The following is a 21,427-nucleotide window of genomic DNA, read 5'->3' on the forward strand; positions in this document are numbered from 1 at the left end:
GCGCCCCAGAAACCAGGCCAGACGCTGGCAGCTTGGGAAGCTTGCAGAAAAGCTAGGCGGTGGGCTGACTACCTGCCTGCCTAAGTAGGTAGTCGAGGTACGATGACTGTTGTACTTCAAGCGCCATACTTGGTGTGAAAGTACATAAGGCTTTAGGGCGCGCGGTACTGTCTGGGTGTGAATCCACCAATGACAGCCGAATGCAGAAGGGATGCCTTGGTCTTAGCAGGACGTCATTGTGGCTCAGTGCACCGCAGGAGAGCCATCTCGGATTTGACGCAGCATGACAAAACTACAACGTTGTTTGATACATGTATATACATGCATGTAGAAAAAGTGAAGGAAGACCGACTGTTCCTATTCTGAAGACGCCACGCCACTCTGTATCCGGATCCCTGTTCTAAGTATATGGCACACCAAACCGGATCATCGCCTTGTAGAACCCTCAAGGGAGTGTCTCTCTCGAGAACGACAATGCCCATTTCACCTAGCACACGACACTGATACTGGATTTCGAATGGTAGTAAAGCCACCTTGCTCTTCTCTTCTCTTCGCCGCAATCCCTCCTACTCTAATTATTTCGAGTAGTCAAGTATATCGACGAAGGGCCCAGACTGGGTTTTCGCATGAAGCCGAGAAAGGCATGGGACAAAGAGGTAAGGGAGAAGACGATCGTGAAGGCATACATTCGTTGTGTTTCTGTCACCAGAATGCTACATAAACTAACTGCCACCTTCACCCATCCCTTGCAATATCTGATCTGCACGTATGGCTCCAAGTAATGCAAGTTCTGTAGCTCGACAGACTCAAAGCTGTACATACCGAAGAAATCAATTCATTCCACGGATAATCGCCCTTGGCCTTGCTTGGATCTGTTCCACATCCAAGTATATTTAGCGAAGGCCAGTATCCGTACAGTGACAAAACGGTCTGTGCTGCAGGATCTTTACAGTGTGTTTGATAATAACACTGTAGCCCCTCATCACAGAATATACCAACCTTCTTCCCCCACGTACAGCTTTCACGTCACTTTCAATTGCAGCATATTACCTCACAATCTTGCCTTACAAGACTGAGATAAATCAAAAACCGAAAAGTTGCCTTGAACGGCCCAGCTCGGGAGAAACACGAACTTTCGCTTTCCCTTCAGCCATGCGTCCTAGACGCGTCTGACCAGGTAGGTCCTCTGGTGCAACTATCCTATGGCAAACATCGTTGCTCATTCCCTTCCATAGTAACGTACCCTCTGTCAAACCGTGGCCAATTCTACAGCCTCGCATGAGAGCGAACTCCAAGAGAATTTCATCATGCAAAATAGCCCGGCGAGACCCAGCCTTGGCCAGTCCAGCGGTTCTCATACCAACGGCCTTGAGGACCACCTACGAAACCTGATTCTCACAAACGGAACCCCAGGAAATGGCCCAGCTCACTTTCCTGACACCCCGCGGACGACCGCGCCTATCGTCGGCGACGGCTCTATGAGTGGCTCGGGTGGCATTCTCTCCCAAGATCCAGCTGGTGTTGCAACATCCGTCAATGGCAAGCCTCCGGTCTCACCCAAGGTTGCTAGAAAGCGCCCAAACCAGGCCCAAAGGCGCCAGATGAACGCCCAGCTGTCCATTCCGATCGATCCTCGCCCGTCGCCCCCCACGCAACATGGACGCCCATTCTCAGCATCTCCTAGTAATCCCTCCCACAATCCTGGTTTCTATCCCAACAGAGGCAGGTACCAACATCATCCTGGCCCCCGTCATGGTCCCCATCATGGTCCCGGGCAAGTGGTCGGCCCCTACAGCCATGGCCAACCTCACTCGCCCAGACAAAATGGACATCACCCTTCCGTACATTCTGACGCATCCCGGAACCATCACGATCAGCACCCCAATGGTCGGCATGACAATGGTGCGCCGCGCTATCCGCGGAACACCCATAGCACGCTCTACAGTCCTCGTGGTCAACACCACCAGGTGCGGCCTGAGGAGTTGGAGAATCAAGCGGCCTATCTTGAGGGACTTTGCAACACACTTGTTGCTGGCGCCGAGATTGAGCGAGGTGAGATTGCCGAAAAGGAGGCCTTCCGCACCAAGATTGAGCAGGTCTGTCGTGCTGCAATCACCGAGTATGAGGTTACTCAAAATAGCCTTGTCAACTTCCCTTCGTCATCCGTGCAACTAAAATGCTTTGGCAGTCTGTCTTCAGGCTTTGCGACCAAGGCATCGGACATGGATCTCGGTTTGGTTTCCCCCCTTTCACTGCCTCAGCCGGATGCTGCGGGCTCTCCGATCCCCCGACTCATCGAAAAAGCGTTCCTTGAACTTGGCCTCGGTGCTCGCCTCCTCACTCGAACAAGAGTCCCCATCATCAAGCTTTGCGAGAAACCACCCGAAAAGTTGCGAGTGGATTTGCTAGAAGAGCGCGAGAAGTGGGAAAAGGGCATCGTGGACAACGACCACGCAGACGCCGCGGACGAAGACGAGAATGCCGAAATGGAGTATCTCGTAAAGGAAGGGACCGGTGACCCGACAGACAATCTTTCTGGCCAGAAAGACGATGGTTCCTCACCCACCGGTTCTTCGAGCGAACCTGCGCTGCCGGCCATTCGCCAGCCCGAGAACCAGTCACTTTCCGCTTACTATAATGTGGCAAAGCGGATTCTAAGGAAGACGGGAGGCCGGGATATCACCCTTTCCAACTGCCGAGAGCTTGTCGAGGAGGACTACATCATGCTCAACAAAGTCTGTGAGGCCTTTCTGAAGGGCCTTCGTGACCCCGAGCTGAAGCGCAGACTCTCGGACTACCTCTCCCTGTCGTTTAAGCCGCTTCCGAATGTTCCGAACTACCGATCTCTGGCTGGTGTCTTCGCGCAGATGGAAGGAGAAAGAATCGTCATGCTGTGCGAATCAGACTCCGCCATTGGAAGTGTCGAGGACGTTGAGGAGTCGGCCCGGATGTTGATCGCATCTTGGAAGAACCTTCAGAACCAGCCTCATTTCGGCATTGAGCCCCTCGCCTACACGAAGCAACTTCAGCTACACCTTGAGAAACTTAAAAAGCTCCCTACTGCGCAGCTTCTCACTCTCGAGCAGAATCAGCATGAGGCCGCCACCGGGTACCACGCGAGGACTCTGAAGATCCTGTCAAACCTTCGGCCCCGTAACGACAGCGATGCAGAGGCTGCAAAACAGTTCATCATCGACAAATACACTGCTGGCGTCTGGCCCAGCACCGTCCGTGCTCAGGTCCGCGAGTTCGTCGACAGCACCAACGGAGCACTCAGTCTCGTCGCCGTTGCGCGTCGTCACAAGAGCCTACAGCTCGCTCTCGAGCTAGAGAAGGCAGTGGAACACCGACTGTACGACCCGAGTCTCGAGAGTGACATAAGAAAATACATTTCGATTCTTCGGGGTCCCATGCGGGAGAGCATTGTTCATGACCCGCAGTACGACTATGTTGTCCCTGTTACGAAGCATAACATAGAGACCATCAAACGCATGCGAGGCCTCAGGGACCCGGCCAAGATGGCTGTCAACCAGCCACGCGACCCCTACAAGGACAAGCTCGAGTTCCCCAAGAGCGGCGTCGGTGTTCAGTGCGACATCAACTTCGCCGCCCACCTCGCGCTGCACAATACCCTCTTACTGCGCTGCTACTCCCACAGCGACCCCCGTGTCCGGCCCCTGGTCCTGTTCATCAAACATTGGGCCAAGGTCCGTGGCATCAACACGCCTTATCGCGGGACACTCAGCAGTTATGGTTACGTTTTGATGATGTTGCACTACCTCGTCAACGTCGTCCAGCCCTTTGTCTGCCCGAACCTCCAAGCTCTTGGACCCCCACCGCCGCCCGAGGGTATGTCGCCCACCGGTCTCGATGAGACTATCATGTGTCGGGGGCACTTCGTCGGCTTCTGGCGTGACGAGGCAGAGATTTTGCGCCTGGCCCAGATGAACCAGCTCAACGGGAACCGTGACTCCCTCGGCCAGCTCCTCCGCGGCTTCTTCGAGTACTACGCGCAGAATGGCTCCATGAGCACGTATCCAGGCCGAGGCTATGACTGGGGACGCGACGTCCTCAGCATCCGCACTCCTGGCGGCTTGCTCTCCAAGACGGATAAGGGCTGGACGGGCGCGAAGACGGTCATCGAGTACCGTCCAAACGCCGCCGTGAACTCCCCGAGCACCGACACTCCGCCTCCCGCGCCGCACATGGCTCTGAAGTCCTCCGCTGACCCGTCTACCCCGACCGCAACGACGGAAGGCGTCACCGGCCACGAGGTCGCATCGCTCGGCCTCGGCAAAGCCGCGACGAATTCGGCGGCAACGTATAAGAACGGCGAGGTCAAGGAAGTGCGACACCGCTACCTTTTCGCCATCGAGGACCCCTTCGAGCTCGACCACAACGTTGCTCGCACCGTTACACATAACGGCATCGTCGCCATCCGCGACGAGTTCCGGCGTGCGTGGCGCATCATCAAATCCGCGGGATTGGGCAATTTCAACGAAGAGTTGCTCCAGGATGTAGCTGCTGCCAAGGAGGAGGGTGAGAAGAGCACCTATCTACAGCTGCTGGATGAGATTCACGGATGGGAACTGTTTCAGTAGGCATTCGATTCGTTACGTGTCACGCGGCCATGGGCTATGGACCGGGTGTTGTACTCTAGAGCTGGCAACGGCAAACTGGTGTGCAGAGTGTCAAGGATCTTGGAGGTTATTGCGAATGGGACGATGTTATGACGTCAAGACGAAAGGGGAATTCATATTTGAGGATGAATGCTGCTTTGTATTATTATGGATGGCCGAAACGACACAAAAGAGTCGAGTTCTACCAAAACTGTGCCTATTGCCTGGTATTTTTATTTTATTTTTAAAAAATATGTGTTCTCACGTGGAAGTATGTTCGAAGGTTTCTCTTATCACTTTTCCATCCGAACCCGAAGGCGGCGACTGTCACATGACAGCCGGAAGAGTGATCTTCTTTTAATCGAAAATTGATCTACCATCGCTCCGTTAAGAACCCGTTCTGGGATGAACAAGGCCCCTGCTGTCCAGAAGACAGCATCGATGGGGTGGAGCTGAGACGGCAGTGATGCCACTCAGCTCCGGGGAAGAAAGTGAAGAGGAAAGCATCAGTTGCTGACGAGCTCACACACCATGAAGGTAGCGGCTGGTTCAAGGTATCGAGGTTTCATCATTCATCTCTAGTACTGACCGTGGGTTGTGTTTTTGATAGACCTACCCAAAGTCTCCTGATTTTGGTGCCGCCATCTGGCTGTTCCACTGTGAGCCGCGTCATGTTCCAGAACGCCGCGCTGAAATGCCCCAAGTATGCCACACAAACTGGACTCAAAAATCCGAGCCAGTCAAAATAGAAAGGCAAGAAAGAAGCCGTGTCTCTAGCGAACTGTAACCGGAACAGTCTCCGGTTCCATGCTCTCTCAATGGATCTAGTCCAGAATGTGTTGATACAGAGGAGAAATCGACTCGCCGTAGTGGTTGCGACGGATGGCCTCGGCAAGAAGGAATGAAAGGTCCAGAACGACGAGCTTGGGAGCACGCTTAGCCTGGTCCTCGGGGATGGGGAAACTGTTGGTCACCAGGATGGTGTCGATGCACTCGCATTTCTGCAACTGCTCGAGGCTGTCGCCACCAAAAACACCATGCGTGGCCATGCAGTAAACCTTCTTAGCACGTCCCTTCTTGACAACGGTCTCGGCCGCGGCAATCCATGAGTTAGGCTTATCAATCATGTCGTCCACGATGAAGACAGTTCTGTTCTTGACATCGCCGACTAGGGTGATCATGTGCTCCACCTTGGGGTCCTTCAGGACTTCGTCCTCCTCGTCCGACTCAGGGGCCGCATCTCCCGAGCCTCCCAGAGCGTGAGGCTCCGGAGCGAAGAAGGAAGAGGCGTGAGACATGGTCATGGGATCTTCGTCCCGGACACTGCCGCTCACGGTCGATGCAGCCGGCGATGGATAGTCGTCGTCTACTATGTGACCCTGAACCAGCCGTCCGTGCGTGACCTCCTGGGCGCGACGGTCGTCATACAGCGCATCGCTCTCCTCTTCATCGACAGAGCCATCGCCGGGCTGGGACTGCGTGGGCGTGGTAGGTACGTCATCCATGGAGCGAGGGTGGGACCGTGGTGCGCTGGTGTGCTGAGGGGAACCAGAGGCGTCAGCTCTCACCCTGGCGGCGCGTCCAGCTGCAGGAGGCGTAGAGGGTCGCACCGTTGCGGGTTGGCGACTGCTCTCCAGCACCGGCTGTCGGTCTAGGTTGTCCAGATGGTGGAGGATCATGCTCGAGGTCATGTTGTTTCCCTTTCGGTTCTTCTCCGTGGTAACCATGCCAAAGTTCAGCTTCAGCGCGTCCGCAAGCGATGTCACACGCTTGGTTCCGCCGGCATTCTTGGACACAACGACAGCCTCCTTCCAGTTGGGAACGTTGTGGCGGATCCATCTCGCAATCAACGGCTCGGCGTGAAGGTTATCAACGGGGCATTTGAAGAATCCCTGCATCTGGGATGCGTGAAGGTCGACGGTGATGACGTGCTTCACGCCAGCGACACCCAAAAGATTTGCAAGCATTCGTGCCGTGATCGCCCCGCGGTGAGATTTCTTCTTTGACTGACGGCTATAAGGGAAGTATGGCAGTACAGCTTAGAGGGGCCAGGAATGTTAGAGACGAAGCAATGGCGGGAGATGTAACAGTGGATCAAAGCTTACCAGTGATGTTGTTGGCCGAGCCGCCATTGCAGGCCGAGATCATGATCAACAACTCCATGATGGTGTCGTTGACCCTGGCGCTGCCAGATTGGACGACAAACACATCCTTCTCTCGGACGCTAGTCAAGATTCGCACGCTCGTCTCGCCCTTTTGTGACGGGTCAGCCTCAACAGGGAGTCCAAGCAAGGTTGGAATTGGATCCAATCAAGGCAGTATGGGAGGCGAGCCGCGACACGGTCTCGTGGGGGAGCGAGAGCAGCGAGCGCGGCATCCCTCCTCCCCCGCCAATGAATTGCATTGACGGCAATAGCGATCGCACTCAGCTTACATTGGAAAATTGGGTAAGCTCCGCCTCAGCAGGAGCCATGCCCAAGTTCTCACATATCTGAGTAGTGAGAGCTGGGCAGGAGGAGCCCGCGAAGATGAGAGTGCCGCGCATTTTGGAAAGAGGAATGCGAAGGACGAAGAGTTTTGGTTCTCGAAGTGGGGAGCTTTTATTGCTGCGAAAGAAAAATTGAGTTGGTCAGGGGTGGGCTGAGCCGAAGAGCGGGCACGGAGTAAGCAGTGGGAGTGGGGCTTATGACAGTGCGCAGTAACTTGAACTGCGGTGGTGAAAGACCCTGTGAGCACTGTATTAATCCGAACTGGAGACATCACTCCCAACCACTTAGGGACGCATCTCGGTGGTACAGTGTGAAAGACACTGGGACCCCGCGATGCATTTCTGGTCCTCAAGCCCCACCAAGAGATTTAGAGAGAGAATGCGCCATACCATTCACGTACAACACTTTCTGTCAAGATGCCAAGCTGACATTGCGGCCATCTGACCTCGCTCACTCAGAACTAGTAATTGTGATATGGACAGCCCACGTAACTCGCGAAGAAGCTCAGGTTAGTGAACGATAACTCGAAGCGGGTTCTTTCTCCAGGCAGGACATCACGGAGCTGCCTTGTCCAGCGAACTTGTTTGAGCTCCTATTCTAATAAGAAATCTTTAGATTACATCCTTTGTCACCACCATGGGGATTCCCCATCTTCTGAACCATCTCTCCCCGTACGGAGTCCTGGGGCCTCTCGATAGTGACAGGGTTGTGATTGATGGCCCTGCCTTGGCGTACCACATCTACCATCTTTGCACAAGAAGCACTTCCGGATTGCCTTCGTATGACTTGCTTGGAAGGACGGCTCTTGGATGGCTGGAGAAGCTCACAAGCCATGACATCTCTATGTACCTACCTTCCCCGCTAACAATATCTGCCCGAACGTCGCAAGCTGATGCTCTGAAGTGCCGCGATCTACTTCGATGGGTTCCTACCCGCGTCAAAGTCCGAAGTTCGTTTGGAGAGGATACTCAAAGTGTCTTCATCATTAAAGGTCTACCGCTCGGGGTTTCCCAACGGATGCCCGGCGCGACAGATAGCTTCGACCCGCATTTCACTACCTCCGCTCTTCCCAACTGATGCGCCCATAAGAGACCAGCCCCTCATCCCGCCGCCGCCGTTCCTGGTGGCAGCTGTTGTGGACAAGCTCTGCCAGACCTCAAAGTACGCGACCGTCGTCCGTCTCGTACCCGGCGAAGCAGACGCGTACTGCGCCGAGGATGTCTTTCGGAATGGGGGAACCATCCTGACCTCGGACTCGGACCTGACAATTCATGATCTGAAGTTAGGCGCCGTAACATTCTTCAGGGACCTCCACATCGCTTCCACCGAGGAAGGGTACCGGCTTATGGGCCCTAAGTTCTCACCATCAGATATTGCAAGGCGCTTGCAACTTCCCCAAAACCAAGGAATGCGAAGGTTCGGTTACGAGCTGTCCAAATCCAGCCGACCAAAGTTCGCCCAGGTTCTTGAAAACTGCAAGGGGGACCTCTTGGATCCAGATGAGTTTCGCAGCTTCTGTATACCATACGAGACGTTGGAAACAACGGACTGGAGCGATGTGCCTGTACTTGGCGGTATCGACAACCCTACCCTCGACGCCAGGCTATCAGAGGTCGTTTTGCAATGCGTAGGATACTCTGGTGTCGCGACGCCGCCTCCAGGGGAATCCGGCGCAGAGGGATGCATGATGTGCCTACCGCCTCTGTTGGACTGCCCAGCCCGTGCAAGCGCATGGGATAGCAGCGCCTCCATTAGACAATTGGCATATAGCCTTACGTGCCTACTGCGACCTGGGGCTGTATCACACGTCAGAGAGTATCGGAGGGTATACTCGGGGGCGAACCAGGGCAAGCACGTCGCCATTCTACCACGCCCCTGGATCAAAGACTCGGTGGACTCTCTGCTTAGAAGCGTATCCCAAGCGAAAAGCAATCTAGAACACGAGACATCCACATGGCAAGCTGTGGCGTTACAGCTGATTCTCGCTTACGCGTTGGAGGAGGACAAGCAAGATGCATGTCTTGGCTCCATCAAGCAAGTCTTTTCTGTCGCGAAAGACTCAAATCTTGTCCCTTGGGACGTCGTCCATTTGGCAGCGCAGGTCCAGGCGACCCTATACTCTCTTCGCATTTTGGCTCAGGTTCTAGACTTAATGTATGAGATAAAGGCAGAAAAGCCTGTTCAAGGCTCGAAGCAGCTGCGCGAGTTGCTGGCGACCTTGCCGCCTCTCGCGGATTATCCCTCAGTGAGCGGGACGATAGCTCTGATGGCGAGTTTGAAGGCCAACGGTGTGCTGGCCAAGGTTGCAACAGCGCTCGATCTGCCAGAAGAGGCGCTTCTGCCATCTAAGGAGAGCAAGAGCAAGAGCCAGAAGAAGAAGAAGCGGAAGAAGACCTCAGAGACGGAACCTCGGGCAAGGCCAGAGAAGAAAGTGTCGTCGAACCCCTTCGATATTTTGGAGACTGAATAGCAAAGTTCAGCTGGATCAGAAAGGCGTTTCCAGTTCACAGAACGTCCAGTTGGTGAGTAGAGAGTGCCGAGAAGACTATTGAACTCTCAACCCATGGAATTTGCAGAGTAACATGAGCACAGTAGGGCAGGAAGTCCCTATATCAAATGATAATATCACAGAGTGCTCAGTTGGCTCTTATTGGTTGTTCATGCCACCCTACAATTACTCAAAACAATGTCCCATCGTCGTGGACCTGTGGAATAAAGCCGGGACAAAGCCAGCCCCTGCCCTCAGGACAGGTGAAGATAACCTTTCCATCGCCACGCAATAGACCCATCTTGAACCGCCAGTCTGTCTTCACCGCAATACCATTTATCCGGAGCCAATAAGCAAGTATCCCTTCCGGTGTGCAACCCTCCTGCCCTTCAGGTTTCTTCTCTCTGGTCTTGGTATTGAAGCCCTTCCACTTCGCCGTCTCTTTCTCCAAGGTTCGCATGTAGATGAACTCGCGGTAGAGAGCCAGGTAGGTGAACATTGCGTTGGGGCGGCCGAACGCCGTGATGTCGGTGACACCCGCGCGCAGCTCGCCGTCGTGAAGCATCGCGTACCATGTCCAGTCTAAGGTGACGCGGGGCGCAAGAATGCCATTTTCGGGCACCTTCAGCGACGACAGCGCTGGTGAGTCGCCCCAGTAGAGAAGATCGAGACGGCCCTTGTATATATAGTCATACGAGATTCCCTCCTTGATCATGTAGCTCTGGATCTGTTGGCTGGCGAGGTACAGCGCCTTCCACTGGCTGAGCTGGTGATTCAGCTTATCCTCACCGCACTCCTCAACCAGCACCGCTGGAGGTTTGAGGACGCTCTCCTTGACTTCATCCAGCTTTCTGACCTCGACCGTCTTGAGGGATTCTCCGAAGCAGGATTTCAGGTGCTTTGTTATACTTTCTTTATCCACTGGGTCGCTGGAGTCATGATTCACGTCTTCGAGGTACGTGAATACGTGGACGTCAACACCACCGCTTCCGGTCCATGTTTTGACGAGCTTGTTGTTCTGCTCCTTGCACGTCTTCAAGTATGTGCGCAGAAATCCAGTGTAAACGATCGCGAGTCGGCCCATGTCATCGGCGGCACGGTGTAGGAGGCATGTCGTCTTGCTCCCGGCACGTATGTGTAGTTTGCCAGAGTCTAGGAGCTCGAGGACAGGCTTCTCGTCACCGGCATCGACGGAGCCGCAGTTGGGCAGGAGGTTTGATACCCATGGCGTTGCGCCATACGGCGCGGCCGTCTCATTAGCCCAAGAGAGCATCAGCACACCCTCCTGGGTAAGCTCGACCTGCCATGTAACGGGCCAGTGGTATTCGGTGTCGGAGGTGAATAGCTCGGCATTGGTATTCGTGTCGAGGAGAGAAAGCGAACCGCTGTCGAGAAGGTGAAGCTTGTAGCGGCCGTTGGGAGACGTGAGCCGGAAAGGCGACAGGGTCTGGCCAGGTTCGAGCTTGGAGACCGTCTTCGTATCAGGCTTTACTTCTGGGACCGAACCAGAGGTTGGTTTCGAGGCCGACCCTTTCACCTCCGTCGCGCTATGCGGCGCAGCAGGAACGGCAAGAGACGTAGTCGCATCAGCGGCGCCAGGAGGCTTGCGAACAGGATCGTGTGGGATTGAGGTCCCAGTCGAGGCATCTTTGCCGTCGGTCGTAGGGGTGTTGTGGCTGAGGCTGGTTGGTACGTTGTAGCCGACGTGGGGGAGCTGGGGAACAAGGAAGATTGCCGCGATGAGGAAGACGGCGGCCACGATGGCCAAGCGCACACATGTACCACTCAGCATCCTGTACGGTTTTTGAATGTATTATCTCGGCAACTCGTCCATTGCTGAGAAGCTACCAGCTTATTTGCGAGTTCTGCCTGTGATGCGGGGCCGTCCCGAGGCGACATGACCTCTTCGATGCGACAGGTTTGCGACGGTAAAGGTCGCTTATCTTATCGATTAATCGGATGCTTTCAGCGAAAAAAAACGGCGCAGTAGTATCGTTTCTATTGCATATAAGATACACCTCTTACATGCATAATACTGGGCTTACGATATATTCGAAGTAACCAACAAGGTTATTTCTATAGGCCGTGCTATCGCGGCAAATTTCTAACATCAGAAATCCTTTAAACGTCTAAGTAAATCAATTAGTCTCAATGGGAAAGGGGCGATGCGTGGTCGACATCACTCACTCGGGTTAGCCGCACGGTCCTACCGATTCATGCCAACTACTGTCGGTCCAGGACTTCAGCCCAATAACCACAACCGCATCAACCGGCCCGAAACGCCTCGTCGGCTGGTCTTCCCGCAGTTACAACCAATTTACCCGAGATTTATCAGAGCTGCGTGGCAAAGGCACAGCAATATTATTCTGCTAGTTGATGCTGGAGCAATCCTTCTATCTAACCCTCCAATAGATACTGCGCGGCTATATTATGGAGGACTCTTGATTAAACACTAACTTTCTTAGCTACTCACTATTCCATAGTGGGTGAATAGGATTCTGTTGACATTCAATCCCTTTGGAGGTTGGCTCTTTGGCTTGAAAGGAAAGGGCGTGTTAAACTACATAAAGACAAACGCTTGGCCTGTTGTGCGCAATGTTTTCCAAGACTCCAGTAGCAACTGTCAAATTGACACGATGAAGAATTCAATGATTGTTTCGATTCTTTCCTTCCTCTTCGGCACCGTCGCACATGCTGCCTTGCCCCCTTCAGTGGTGGTTGGGGCAGGTACCGTGGTCGGCACCACGACGACTTTACCTTCGTCCACGGCGTTAGTGAACAAGTTTCTGGGCATTCCATACGCCCAACCACCAGTTGGAGATAAACGATTTCTTCCGCCCCAGTCGTTAAAGTCGTTTGTCGAAACACCCCTAAACGCGACTGTATGGAGCAGCAAGTGTTTGCAATACAAGATCAGTATGAGCATGACCTGCCCTTCTTCCATTGACAATCCTCAGAACTAATAGTGTAGTTGACGACGGTATTGCTGAGAGCGAGGACTGCTTGTTCCTTAATGTGTTTGCGCCGGCCGCAGTGGGTTGTTCAAGATCCGGACGGCCGGTCCTGGTGTGGATCCACGGCGGGTGGCTCCGAGAGGGAACGGCCAGCCAGCCCATGTTTGACGGGTCCAGCTTCGCGTCCCAACAAGGGATTGTCGTTGTTACCTTCAACTACCGTCTCAATGGTACTTGGTTCTTCATATCAAAGACGCTCATGGGACTTCTAGTGGTTCTAATTCTGTCACAGTATTTGGGTTCCCGAACTCCGAGCAGCTGCCTCTCAGAGCCCAAAACCTCGGCTTTCTTGACCAACGCCTTGCCCTCGAATGGGTGCAAGCTAACATCCATGCTTTTGGCGGAGACCCTGCCAAAGTCACTATTGCCGGCGAATCTTCTGGTGGCTCGTCCGTCGACCGCCTCGTCACAACCATTCACACAAACCAGAGCTTCCGGGCGGCCGCTTTATCGAGTGGACAGGCAACGGTCAGCGCCATTGGTAGGGATGCCGGTCCCCTATCGTGGGCAGCTCTCGTATCAATTCTGGGATGTCGTGGAGAAGACGAGGCTGCATGCGTCCGAGGGATTGATGCTTCAACAGTGCAGAAAGTCGTTTCTGATCATGGCCTGGATTTCAGCCCAGTCAATGACAACTTTACGCAGATGGAGCTACCATATCTGCCAACTCGTGCCGCCGGTGGTCTGGCGCCAGTACCAATACTGATCGGCTCGACCGGACAAGAGGGAACTTACTTAGCACCCGCGTATAACCTGGACATCCCCAATTTTACGGAGCCGGTTCTTGTGCAGTTCCTCAACGGCCTTACTGGGGGTGACTCGGAAAGCGTTGGGGGTATGTTGCAAGTTATTCAACTTGTACAACAAGCGAGTGGAATTTCTCTGTTCCACGCCGCCGCACAGGTCTACACCGAAATTGTTTACCAATGCGTAAGCGTTCTCCCCATTCGATTGCTCTGCTCATCACTGACACGCTGAAGCCAAATCTTCTGATTTCCCAGACTTCGGCCCAAAGTGGCATTCCAACATGGAGGTACTACTACAACGCCTCTTTCCCAAACCTGGCTGCAGGGGGGTACACTTCTGAACAACTCGGCGCATCGCATGGTTCTGATACGCGAATGATTTGGGGCACATATCCTCGAGAGGGAGCTACTGACCGACAGATCAGCCTAAGTCGTTACTTGCAGACCATCTGGGCTGGTTTTGTAAAGGATCCTCTCAGAAATGGACCCGGCTGGGAGAAGGTGGACGTCGATGGGAACGATATTGCTTGCATTGGGTGTGTAGGCAGCGAAACCATGACTCTCATCGACTCGGCTACTGTTGATGGACGATGCGCCTTCTACGCTCCTTTCTTTGACAAGGTTAAGACACCTTTTTTGAAGGTTTAGAGTCAGGCGTGGATTTTCGGGTTCAAATGTTATCGTACGCAGCGATACATCTTGAGCTTTGATTCAGGTTGTCATGGGCTGCGATGCAGAGTGAATAGTTCAACAGAATCCAGGTATGGTTGGCGTGATTGTATTCATCTCTACTCTCTTGCCCTCTTCCTGGTAGGAAGGAGGGCCCCTGGTGGGCAGGCTGGGACCAACAGAGTCTCCCAAGGATACATGGCCAAGGGACATATGGCACAGGACCCTTCAGTTGCCGCATGGTATTCGCCTTGTCAAAGTCAACGATGGAATGGAGTATCGCATAATGGTAATTACATTAACGTGGTTTGCTGTTTAACTCCCAGGTACATGCCACTGTTAGATACGACAGCTGCCTACAACCGAGTATAACAAAATCCCAATGCTTCTAAGAGCTTCACTTCCTGGAACTGGTCCCGGGGCCCCTCTTTCAAGTTACTACCACCAACACTACGTGCTCTTATTTCCAGACTCAGAAACTTGAGCCAGTTGAATCGCGATCTGCTTGAAAGTGTCCTCTGGACTGATGAATTCCAACCCCAGCACTTCCCGTGCCAGTGACGCATCCAGAGTAAAAACCCCCTTTGGCAACTCCGCCTTGTCGGGCTCGCCCCTGGGAATTCGATCCGCCAGCTTTGGAAGCGTGCGTCTGAAGATGTTTGCGATTTTCTGGTTCGAGACCCCACCGCCGCCAATAACAAATCTCTTGCCGCCAGCCTCGGGCTTCAACAACGCAAGAACATGAGCGCGCGCCATATCGCGCACGTCAACATACAGGTGCAATCCATTGGGTGGCAGTGGAGATGTCGACTTCAAGCTTGGCTCGAGGAAGTTGCGCCACAGGTTAAAGTTGCTCTGGTTGAGGTCCTCGGGCGTCTTATAGACAGCCGGGTCAACATATGGCCCATACACCATGGGTGGGTTGATAGTGACAAGATCAAACCCAGGCTTTTTGTTAGAGATGAAATCCCAAGCTGTCTTCTCGGCGAACGTCTTGCTTGCGCTATAGGCGAGATTCATCGAATCAGTGGCAAGTGCACCATCCCAGCTGATAGGGTTCCAGTCAGCGTCGGTATAAACCTTGGGAGGGTCTGTTTCCTTCGGCGCGCCCCAGTTGATGACGGCGGCCATGGAGCTTGTAAGGACAACTCGCTTGACAGAGGGAGCGACACGTGTGATGCTGGACAGGATCTCGGTAGTGCCCTTGACGGCGGGTTCGAGGAATTCGAGGTTCGAGGAGACGGCGCGGTAGTTGAAAGGTGATGCAGTATGTATAACTCCATCGAAGGGGCGACTTGAGGTGAGAGCTTCATCGAACGCCGAAGGTGCAGTGATGTCTGGAACAACATGAGTTTCGAATTGGGCCGAGGTGAAGGCCCTGAAAGTAGTTGAAAGCTGATCGGCCTTGAACTGTGTTCGAACAACAGCCCTGACAGAATGACCTGCCTGGAGAAGCTGAGAAAGGATATGCTGGGCGACGAAGCCATTAGCGCCAGTAAGAAGAATATAACAGGGCATCTTGGCGGGTATGAGCGACGGAAATATGCCTGATTGGCTTCTTCAAGAAATGGTGGATTCGATAGACAATTGGTTTGCTGCTAGTGTGGCTTCCAGAGCTTCACACAAAAAAAGACATGAGCGAGTTCATATACTCGACTTCACAGGCATTGAACCTCGCGAGAACATAGCATGTCAGTTGGGTTCCAAGGGCTCATGTAAGCACGCGCTTAACATATCTGTGGTCTGAATTTCATTCTATGATGTCAGACGGGCCGAAGATTAGTACGCGATAGTCCGGGTGCTGACCGCTGCTCGTATAAGGAATGCCGGTTTATCCAGTGTGAGACCTGGTTCTGAGTAATCCACGCTCGCAAGCTTATCGGTTAGTCACCCTTTTTCTCAGACAGAATTGCTCTAAAACGAGATTTGGGCGCACTAAGACGAGCAGGCAGGCTCGGCGACCCCGAAAGCAGATGGCCGCTTCTGAGTAATTACTCACGTCAGTAAGATCAAGTACGTGTATCGAGCTCCACCGCGCAACTTGCAACCGGATTGATCAGTAAGAGAGGGAAACCGGATAATGACGGAGTCGGAAAGTCTCATCAAGTCATCTTTATCAATGGATACAGCTCTTGGTTTCTTGATTCTTCAAACTTGAGGAATACAGACCCTACAGCTAATCACTCAAAACTTCTACTTTCCCTTCTACCCCTCTCCCCTCTCCCTGAAAGCGGGTTGCTTCAAAGTCCGGCCTGTTAACACAAGCACAATGAGCGAAACCATGAGAGCAGTCGGTTAGTATTCCGGTCTCGCCCAACATTGACAGTACTGAAGCCATCTCAGATATTAAAGAGGGGAAGGGCCCCAAAGAGAACCTATTCATCAATCCAGATGTGCTGAAGCCCATCCCCGGCGAGGGAGAAGTGCTTGTCAAAGTCAAAGCATTTGGCATCAATCGAATGGATACAATTCAGCGACTTGGCGACTACCCTTTGCCACCACAAGCGCCTAATACTCTCGGTGTGGAATTCAGTGGCACCATCCAGACATTCGGTACTGGAAACCACGGGGACTTCAAACAGGATGACGAAGTCTTTGGCCTAGCCTACGGAGGTGCATATGCCGAATTCATCGCCGTGAACCATCAAATGTTGCTGCACAAGCCTGCGAGTTTGACCTGGGAGCAAGCTGCCGGCATCCCAGAAGTAGGCCTTATCTCCTAGCACCTTGGAATACCTTAACTAACCTAGGTTCAGACGTGGATTACCGCTACGCAGGCTTTGTTCCTAGTTGGGGAGTTTACAGCGGGCAAGACAGTGCTCTGGCATGCCGGTATGTCGGGTGTCTCCATTGCTGGCATCCAGCTTGCCAAGGATGCTGGCGCAGCTGCCGTATACGCCACGGCCGGATCGCCTGCGAAATGCGAATTCGTTGTTCGAGAGATAGGGGCAACAGCGGCTTTCAATTATAAAACGCAGGACTGGGTGACAGGCATCAAGGAGGTAACGAACGGTAAGGGAGTAGACATCATCATCGATTTCATCGGCGGTGGCGGCTACTTCCAGAAGAACCTTGATGTCGCAGCTCGGGACGCTCATATTGTGCAGTTGGGCCTACTGGGAGGAAGCAAGGTCGATGGCGCAGACATTGAGCAACTGCTTTACAAGAGAATTCGAATTCAAGGGAGTACGCTGCGAAGTAGAGAGATCGAATACCAGGGCAAACTCCGGGACAGGCTGGAAGAGTACATTCCGCACTTCGAGACGGGCGATCTCAAGGTGGTTATTGATACGGTTTTGCCATGGGAGGAGATACAAAAGGCTCACGGCTTGTTGGAAGCCAACTCTACTTCGGGGAAGATCGTTTGCACTATTTCATGAAAGGGCATGCCAGGAGAACAGGGGTTCGTCGTATTGTAGAGCAGAAGAGTCTATAAAAGAGTAAATTGAGAAGGAAAACAACCAAGGTCCTCCTGACTTGGACAATTTCGAAGTGAAAATCTAAACTTCTCAAGATTGAGATGTTACTCCCAGACACTACAGCAGACGAACCGAAGTCCCTCGGCCCTGGAAACCAAGGACTTTAGAGAGAAGTATGATGGGCCAGAGATTTATACGGTATTGGTCTCATCTGGTAGACGTAAAAATCCCTTGTACGAGATCCGAACAGTAACGTGATGCGACTGAATGCATCTTCGGATGTGTCGATCCGGACCTATGCTGATTGTGCACTTCATTGAGGCTTTAACACCACGAACCAGCAAAAAGCTTTCCATCGAATTTCAGGTTAAGTAATGGGTTACGTTAACGCTCTGTTGAATAGACTGGTCAAAGTCATTGAACTGGGAGGATCGGCCGTCGGACAGCACCTCAGCGTGAGGCAAATCTTCTAGGTTGGCAAGCGGCGAGAAACCCGCTGGCTGATATGACTGATACGAACCTCAAAAAGCATTTCCTGTTGTTTTCCAAAGCCCAGATAATATGTATAAAAATAAAATATGGGCCTGATACTTTGCGAACAGCTCAGAGGCTGGCGGCACCAAACATATGGTCAAGGTGGTCTCTTTCAGCAGCAAGTAGCTGTTCTGGCATATTCTCGGGATAGGGTTTCAATTACAATCCCTAGCCATGCATAGTTCACATCATCATGTCTGGTTAGTCATGTCCGGCAGAAATGTGATCATTGGGGCTTCACGAGTTTTGCGGGCCCGGCGATGTCGGTAAACAGCCCGGTGTGTCCGCTTTTCCCGGGGTTTCGCTCAGTCTGATTGGGCTGCTTACCTTGAACAATTCCTAAAGCGGTAAACTCACACCGGCCGAAGCATTTCGAAGGTCAACAACCACAAAAGCCTTGAGAGAAGTACATATTTGGAGACAACATCCATGATTTGCAAATAATTTAATTTGTTGTGGGTCTCTCATGAAATCCTACTAAGAATACATGCGCTGTTCATCTCAGCCGACTTTCACATTTTCCAGCTTCCTCAGAGTAATCAACGAGATCACAAGAAGCAATACTTTCCCTAAGGCCTTAGGTTACAGCATCCATGAATGTAGCTTTCCAAGTCAGCAATGAGACTTTGTCTACTGTATGCTCTTCCAGACAGTTATCCCGATCAGCTCGCCAACAGTGTCCGCGTTTAACGCCCCGAAAAAAGGTGCAAGCTGATAGTGATTTTCGACATGTGCAACGTGGCCATGCTTGACATGCATGCATGATGCGCTGGTTTGACTGTCAGACGCTTCATCCAATCATCAGTAAATCCGGGGTTACTGTCTACCACCAGATCTCAATAGTTTAGTGCTACTATTCGTCATCTACTATTGACTTCCAATGGTGCTCAACTCTGGCTTAATGTTCACCCACCGGAGTCCTACCAATCGTGAAAGAAGATAACGGGGCCCCACATCCCCCGGAACCGGAATGTTGATGAGGGCCCAGCGCCGAATTTTCGCTCCCGCTGGGGGGGGGGGGGGGGGGGGGGGGGGGCTTCCAGCTTCCATCAAATTGCCACCGTCATCTTCAGTGTTTTCAGCTCCAGCGACAACCATCGGGGTTTCAAGAGTAGCCCCAGCCGCTTTTGACGAAGTCATCCTCGACTACAGCATCGCTCCATCTCTTCAAGATGAAAAAACCCTTCTCGATTCCGCTCTATGTGAGAGCTAGTATTATCGCTTCGTGTGTAGCCATGCTATTTGGGTGTGTTCTCAACCCATCTCGCTTCCGCAATGCCCTCATTCTGCCTTGGCCATAGCTGACAAGATGCTATGCACGAAGCCTCGATACCGGCAGCATCGGCCCGGTGACGACCATGCCATCCTTCCACCAGACGTTTGGAGAATTCTCTCCCACCATGCACGGGGTCATTGTGTCGTCCGTTCTCATCCCCGGAGCCCTGTCGGCTCTCGTCTCGGGTGCCATGGCCGACCGGTTCGGGCACGTCCTCCTCTTCGCCCTGGGCGCCTTCGTCTACGGTTGCGGCGCCGCCGTCGAGTGCGCGTCACCCAAGCTAGGAGTTTTTGTCTTAGGACGCCTCATCAAGGTAAGAGTTAGGTATGGTAGGCTTCGGGCGGACAGCTTACGAGGGCTAGGGCGTCGGCGAGGGCATGTTTCTCAGCAACGTCTACGTTCAGGTGTCAGAAATGTCCCCCGCCCGTGTCCGCGGGATCATGACAGCCCTGCCACAATTTTCTATCGTCACCGGCATCGTCGCTGGATATTTCATGTGCTACGGCACCGCTCGGATAGGTTCATCATCCCTCGCGTGGCGGCTCCCGCTGGCAATTGCCTCATTCTTAGGTTTTGCTCTCTCCAGCACATATTGGACAGTCCCACCCTCTCCCAGGTGGCTGTTGAGCAAGGGGAGGTTCGATGAAGCTCGCATCGTGCTGGATACGCTGGGGCTAGACGATAGCGAGCGGGCCGTGCTCCTCGAGCAGTCAATGTCGGGAACGTACGAACAGAATGTCGATGCGACACTCTGGGACACCATACGGCAGACATTTGTGGAGTTTGGGGAAGCCTTCTCGAAACCCTTTCGCAGCAGAACTGCTTTCGGCTGCTTTCTCATGGCAATGCAGCAGTTCAGTGGCATCGACGGAATATTGTACTATGCCCCGATTCTGTTCACACAAGCGGGACTCAAAGGAGAGCAGGCCACTTTCCTCGCGTCCGGGGTCTCGGCGTTGGTCATTCTAGCCGTGACCGTCCCCGCCACCTTCTTGGCCGACAAATGGGGGAGACGGACTTCAAGTTTATTGGGCGGGGTACTCATCACGGCTCTGATGATTCTGATGGGATCGCTATTCGCCGCCGGGCAAGTCCAGGCCGAATCGGGGGCAGGGAAGTGGGTGGTCATCGTTTCAATTTACCTTTTCGCCATCGTATACAGTGCTACGTGGGCCATCGGTTTCCGGACCTTCATGGTCGAGAGCCTGCCGAGGAAGACGAGAAGCAGTGCATCTAGTCTGGCTCAAAGCGCCAACTGGGTAAGTTCCTCTTCATCCTCTTCCCCAGACCCCGTTGACTTCTTGGACCAGACTGACAGAAAATAAAGTTTGCAAACTATATCGTTGCACTGATTACTCCAGTGCTATTATCCAAGTCCACTTTTGGAGCGTACTTCCTCTTTGCGGGCTGTTCTCTCGTCTGTACCGTGGTCGTGGCCGCTATCATGGTAGAGACCCGAGGGCACAGTCTCGAGGCAATCGAAAAGAGATATTCCGAGAAAAAGGCCAAGGCCACGGGCAGGTGGAAAATGAACGGTCTAAGGCCGAGGAGATTCGCGAATGATGCCTAGTCTTCCGAGAACGACGAGTCGCTGACTACTTGACACCGATCCGACGCACATGGCGACAACAAGCAACGCGCCATGCTTCCATCGCGACTCGGGCCCTAGGCAAAGAATGAAAACACACTCGCACACATTCTATCATGCGAGTAGATGGAAGATGGCACAGTGCTCACTTGGGTCAGTTTGCAATCCTTCTTCTCACCAAGGGGAACTGGAGGCGCTTGTTTGCGAGGCTACTCAGAATGGCACAGTTAGGGTTCCGTTTGCTCATAAACTAGTAGAAGCCAGAGATTGGCTGAACGTCAATTTACACCATGCATCTGCTACTGCCAGCTTCCAAGGTTTTGGCGAAGACACCCATCACAATTCCCATTTTTGACATTGGAAATCTGCTGGCCGTCCTATTTGGAGATATTGATCCACGTGAAGCTCGAAAATCTTTGAAGACAACGCATACCGAAGTGTTACGTTAGACTAGAAGGACTGGCTCACAGATACCTCATCATTGATCTTAACAAAATGCATACTAGAGGCAGACATAGTGGCAAAGGTTAACGAGGCTGTATACCATCAAGTCGAAATCCTTATCAGCGATCGTATGAACCTTCG

The 21,427-nt window shown here is 53.0% G+C and overlaps 8 protein-coding genes across 8 annotated transcripts; 5 read left to right on the forward strand and 3 right to left on the reverse strand.

Moving 5' to 3' along the window:
• Positions 1 to 771: 771 nt before the first annotated feature.
• CDEST_05517 (Putative PAP/25A-associated, Nucleotidyltransferase superfamily) lies at positions 772 to 5,046 on the forward strand. Its single transcript, XM_062921676.1, has 2 exons — positions 772 to 1,177; positions 1,236 to 5,046. The coding sequence occupies exon 2, from the start codon at positions 1,308 to 1,310 to the stop codon at positions 4,599 to 4,601; it is 3,294 nt and encodes a 1,097-aa protein (XP_062777727.1). The 5' UTR covers positions 772 to 1,177; positions 1,236 to 1,307; the 3' UTR covers positions 4,602 to 5,046.
• Position 5,047: 1 nt separating this feature from the next.
• On the reverse strand, positions 5,048 to 7,206 carry CDEST_05518 (Putative Phosphoribosyltransferase domain, phosphoribosyl pyrophosphate synthetase). The gene is made up of 3 exons (XM_062921677.1): positions 7,054 to 7,206; positions 6,725 to 6,872; positions 5,048 to 6,657 (listed from the first exon to the last, which is right to left on the reverse strand). Exons 1-3 carry the CDS (start codon positions 7,162 to 7,164, stop codon positions 5,444 to 5,446), a joined length of 1,473 nt encoding a protein of 490 aa, XP_062777728.1. The 5' UTR covers positions 7,165 to 7,206; the 3' UTR covers positions 5,048 to 5,443.
• Positions 7,207 to 7,489: 283 nt separating this feature from the next.
• Positions 7,490 to 11,519, forward strand: CDEST_05519 (Putative PIN-like domain superfamily, Asteroid domain-containing protein). Its single transcript, XM_062921678.1, has 3 exons — positions 7,490 to 7,616; positions 7,724 to 7,953; positions 8,012 to 11,519. The coding sequence occupies exons 2-3, from the start codon at positions 7,745 to 7,747 to the stop codon at positions 9,576 to 9,578; spliced, it is 1,776 nt and encodes a 591-aa protein (XP_062777729.1). The 5' UTR covers positions 7,490 to 7,616; positions 7,724 to 7,744; the 3' UTR covers positions 9,579 to 11,519.
• On the reverse strand, positions 9,785 to 11,515 carry CDEST_05520 (uncharacterized protein). The gene has a single exon (XM_062921679.1). The coding sequence runs from the start codon at positions 11,386 to 11,388 to the stop codon at positions 9,787 to 9,789; it is 1,602 nt and encodes a 533-aa protein (XP_062777730.1). The 5' UTR covers positions 11,389 to 11,515; the 3' UTR covers positions 9,785 to 9,786.
• Positions 11,520 to 12,213: 694 nt separating the features above from the next.
• Positions 12,214 to 14,293, forward strand: CDEST_05521 (Putative carboxylesterase, type B, carboxylesterase type B, carboxylesterase type B, active). Its single transcript, XM_062921680.1, has 4 exons — positions 12,214 to 12,512; positions 12,568 to 12,780; positions 12,843 to 13,540; positions 13,591 to 14,293. The coding sequence occupies exons 1-4, from the start codon at positions 12,233 to 12,235 to the stop codon at positions 14,002 to 14,004; spliced, it is 1,605 nt and encodes a 534-aa protein (XP_062777731.1). The 5' UTR covers positions 12,214 to 12,232; the 3' UTR covers positions 14,005 to 14,293.
• Positions 14,294 to 14,475: 182 nt separating this feature from the next.
• Positions 14,476 to 15,543, reverse strand: CDEST_05522 (Putative NAD-dependent epimerase/dehydratase, NAD(P)-binding domain superfamily; the record flags this gene model as incomplete). Its single annotated transcript, XM_062921681.1, has 1 exon — positions 14,476 to 15,543. One exon carries the CDS (start codon positions 15,541 to 15,543, stop codon positions 14,476 to 14,478), a length of 1,068 nt encoding a protein of 355 aa, XP_062777732.1.
• Positions 15,544 to 16,306: 763 nt separating this feature from the next.
• Positions 16,307 to 17,460, forward strand: CDEST_05523 (Putative GroES-like superfamily, alcohol dehydrogenase-like, quinone oxidoreductase PIG3; the record flags this gene model as incomplete). The annotated part of the gene is made up of 3 exons (XM_062921682.1): positions 16,307 to 16,319; positions 16,369 to 16,730; positions 16,782 to 17,460. 3 exons carry the CDS (start codon positions 16,307 to 16,309, stop codon positions 17,403 to 17,405), a joined length of 999 nt encoding a protein of 332 aa, XP_062777733.1. The 3' UTR covers positions 17,406 to 17,460.
• Positions 17,461 to 19,081: 1,621 nt separating this feature from the next.
• On the forward strand, positions 19,082 to 21,125 carry CDEST_05524 (Putative major facilitator, sugar transporter, major facilitator superfamily). The gene is made up of 4 exons (XM_062921683.1): positions 19,082 to 19,224; positions 19,303 to 19,567; positions 19,617 to 20,513; positions 20,582 to 21,125. Exons 1-4 carry the CDS (start codon positions 19,151 to 19,153, stop codon positions 20,822 to 20,824), a joined length of 1,479 nt encoding a protein of 492 aa, XP_062777734.1. The 5' UTR covers positions 19,082 to 19,150; the 3' UTR covers positions 20,825 to 21,125.
• Positions 21,126 to 21,427: the final 302 nt, after the last annotated feature.

The sequence above is a fragment of the Colletotrichum destructivum genome, chromosome 3 (assembly GCF_034447905.1).
Source record: "Colletotrichum destructivum chromosome 3, complete sequence".
Lineage (NCBI taxonomy): Eukaryota > Fungi > Ascomycota > Sordariomycetes > Glomerellales > Glomerellaceae > Colletotrichum > Colletotrichum destructivum.

What these genes read in the sequence shown, in the direction of transcription:
- CDEST_05517 (XM_062921676.1), top strand. Translation starts at nt 1,308, where the DNA reads ATGCAAAATAGCCCGGCGAGACCCAGCCTTGGCCAGTCCAGCGGTTCT.
- CDEST_05518 (XM_062921677.1), bottom strand. Translation starts at nt 7,164, where the DNA reads ATGCGCGGCACTCTCATCTTCGCGGGCTCCTCCTGCCCAGCTCTCACT. An exon ending in AGCTTACCCAATTTTCCAAT is followed by an intron (nt 6,873 to 7,053) that starts GTAAGCTGAGTG and finishes CCGTCACAAAAG; the next exon opens with GGCGAGACGAGCGTGCGAAT. An exon ending in CTCGGCCAACAACATCACTG is followed by an intron (nt 6,658 to 6,724) that starts GTAAGCTTTGAT and finishes GGCCCCTCTAAG; the next exon opens with CTGTACTGCCATACTTCCCT.
- CDEST_05519 (XM_062921678.1), top strand. Translation starts at nt 7,745, where the DNA reads ATGGGGATTCCCCATCTTCTGAACCATCTCTCCCCGTACGGAGTCCTG. An exon ending in ACAAGCCATGACATCTCTAT is followed by an intron (nt 7,954 to 8,011) that starts GTACCTACCTTC and finishes GATGCTCTGAAG; the next exon opens with TGCCGCGATCTACTTCGATG.
- CDEST_05520 (XM_062921679.1), bottom strand. Translation starts at nt 11,388, where the DNA reads ATGCTGAGTGGTACATGTGTGCGCTTGGCCATCGTGGCCGCCGTCTTC.
- CDEST_05521 (XM_062921680.1), top strand. Translation starts at nt 12,233, where the DNA reads ATGAAGAATTCAATGATTGTTTCGATTCTTTCCTTCCTCTTCGGCACC. An exon ending in CTTCAACTACCGTCTCAATG is followed by an intron (nt 12,781 to 12,842) that starts GTACTTGGTTCT and finishes ATTCTGTCACAG; the next exon opens with TATTTGGGTTCCCGAACTCC. An exon ending in CCGAAATTGTTTACCAATGC is followed by an intron (nt 13,541 to 13,590) that starts GTAAGCGTTCTC and finishes GACACGCTGAAG; the next exon opens with CCAAATCTTCTGATTTCCCA.
- CDEST_05524 (XM_062921683.1), top strand. Translation starts at nt 19,151, where the DNA reads ATGAAAAAACCCTTCTCGATTCCGCTCTATGTGAGAGCTAGTATTATC. An exon ending in TCTTAGGACGCCTCATCAAG is followed by an intron (nt 19,568 to 19,616) that starts GTAAGAGTTAGG and finishes TACGAGGGCTAG; the next exon opens with GGCGTCGGCGAGGGCATGTT. An exon ending in TGGCTCAAAGCGCCAACTGG is followed by an intron (nt 20,514 to 20,581) that starts GTAAGTTCCTCT and finishes CAGAAAATAAAG; the next exon opens with TTTGCAAACTATATCGTTGC.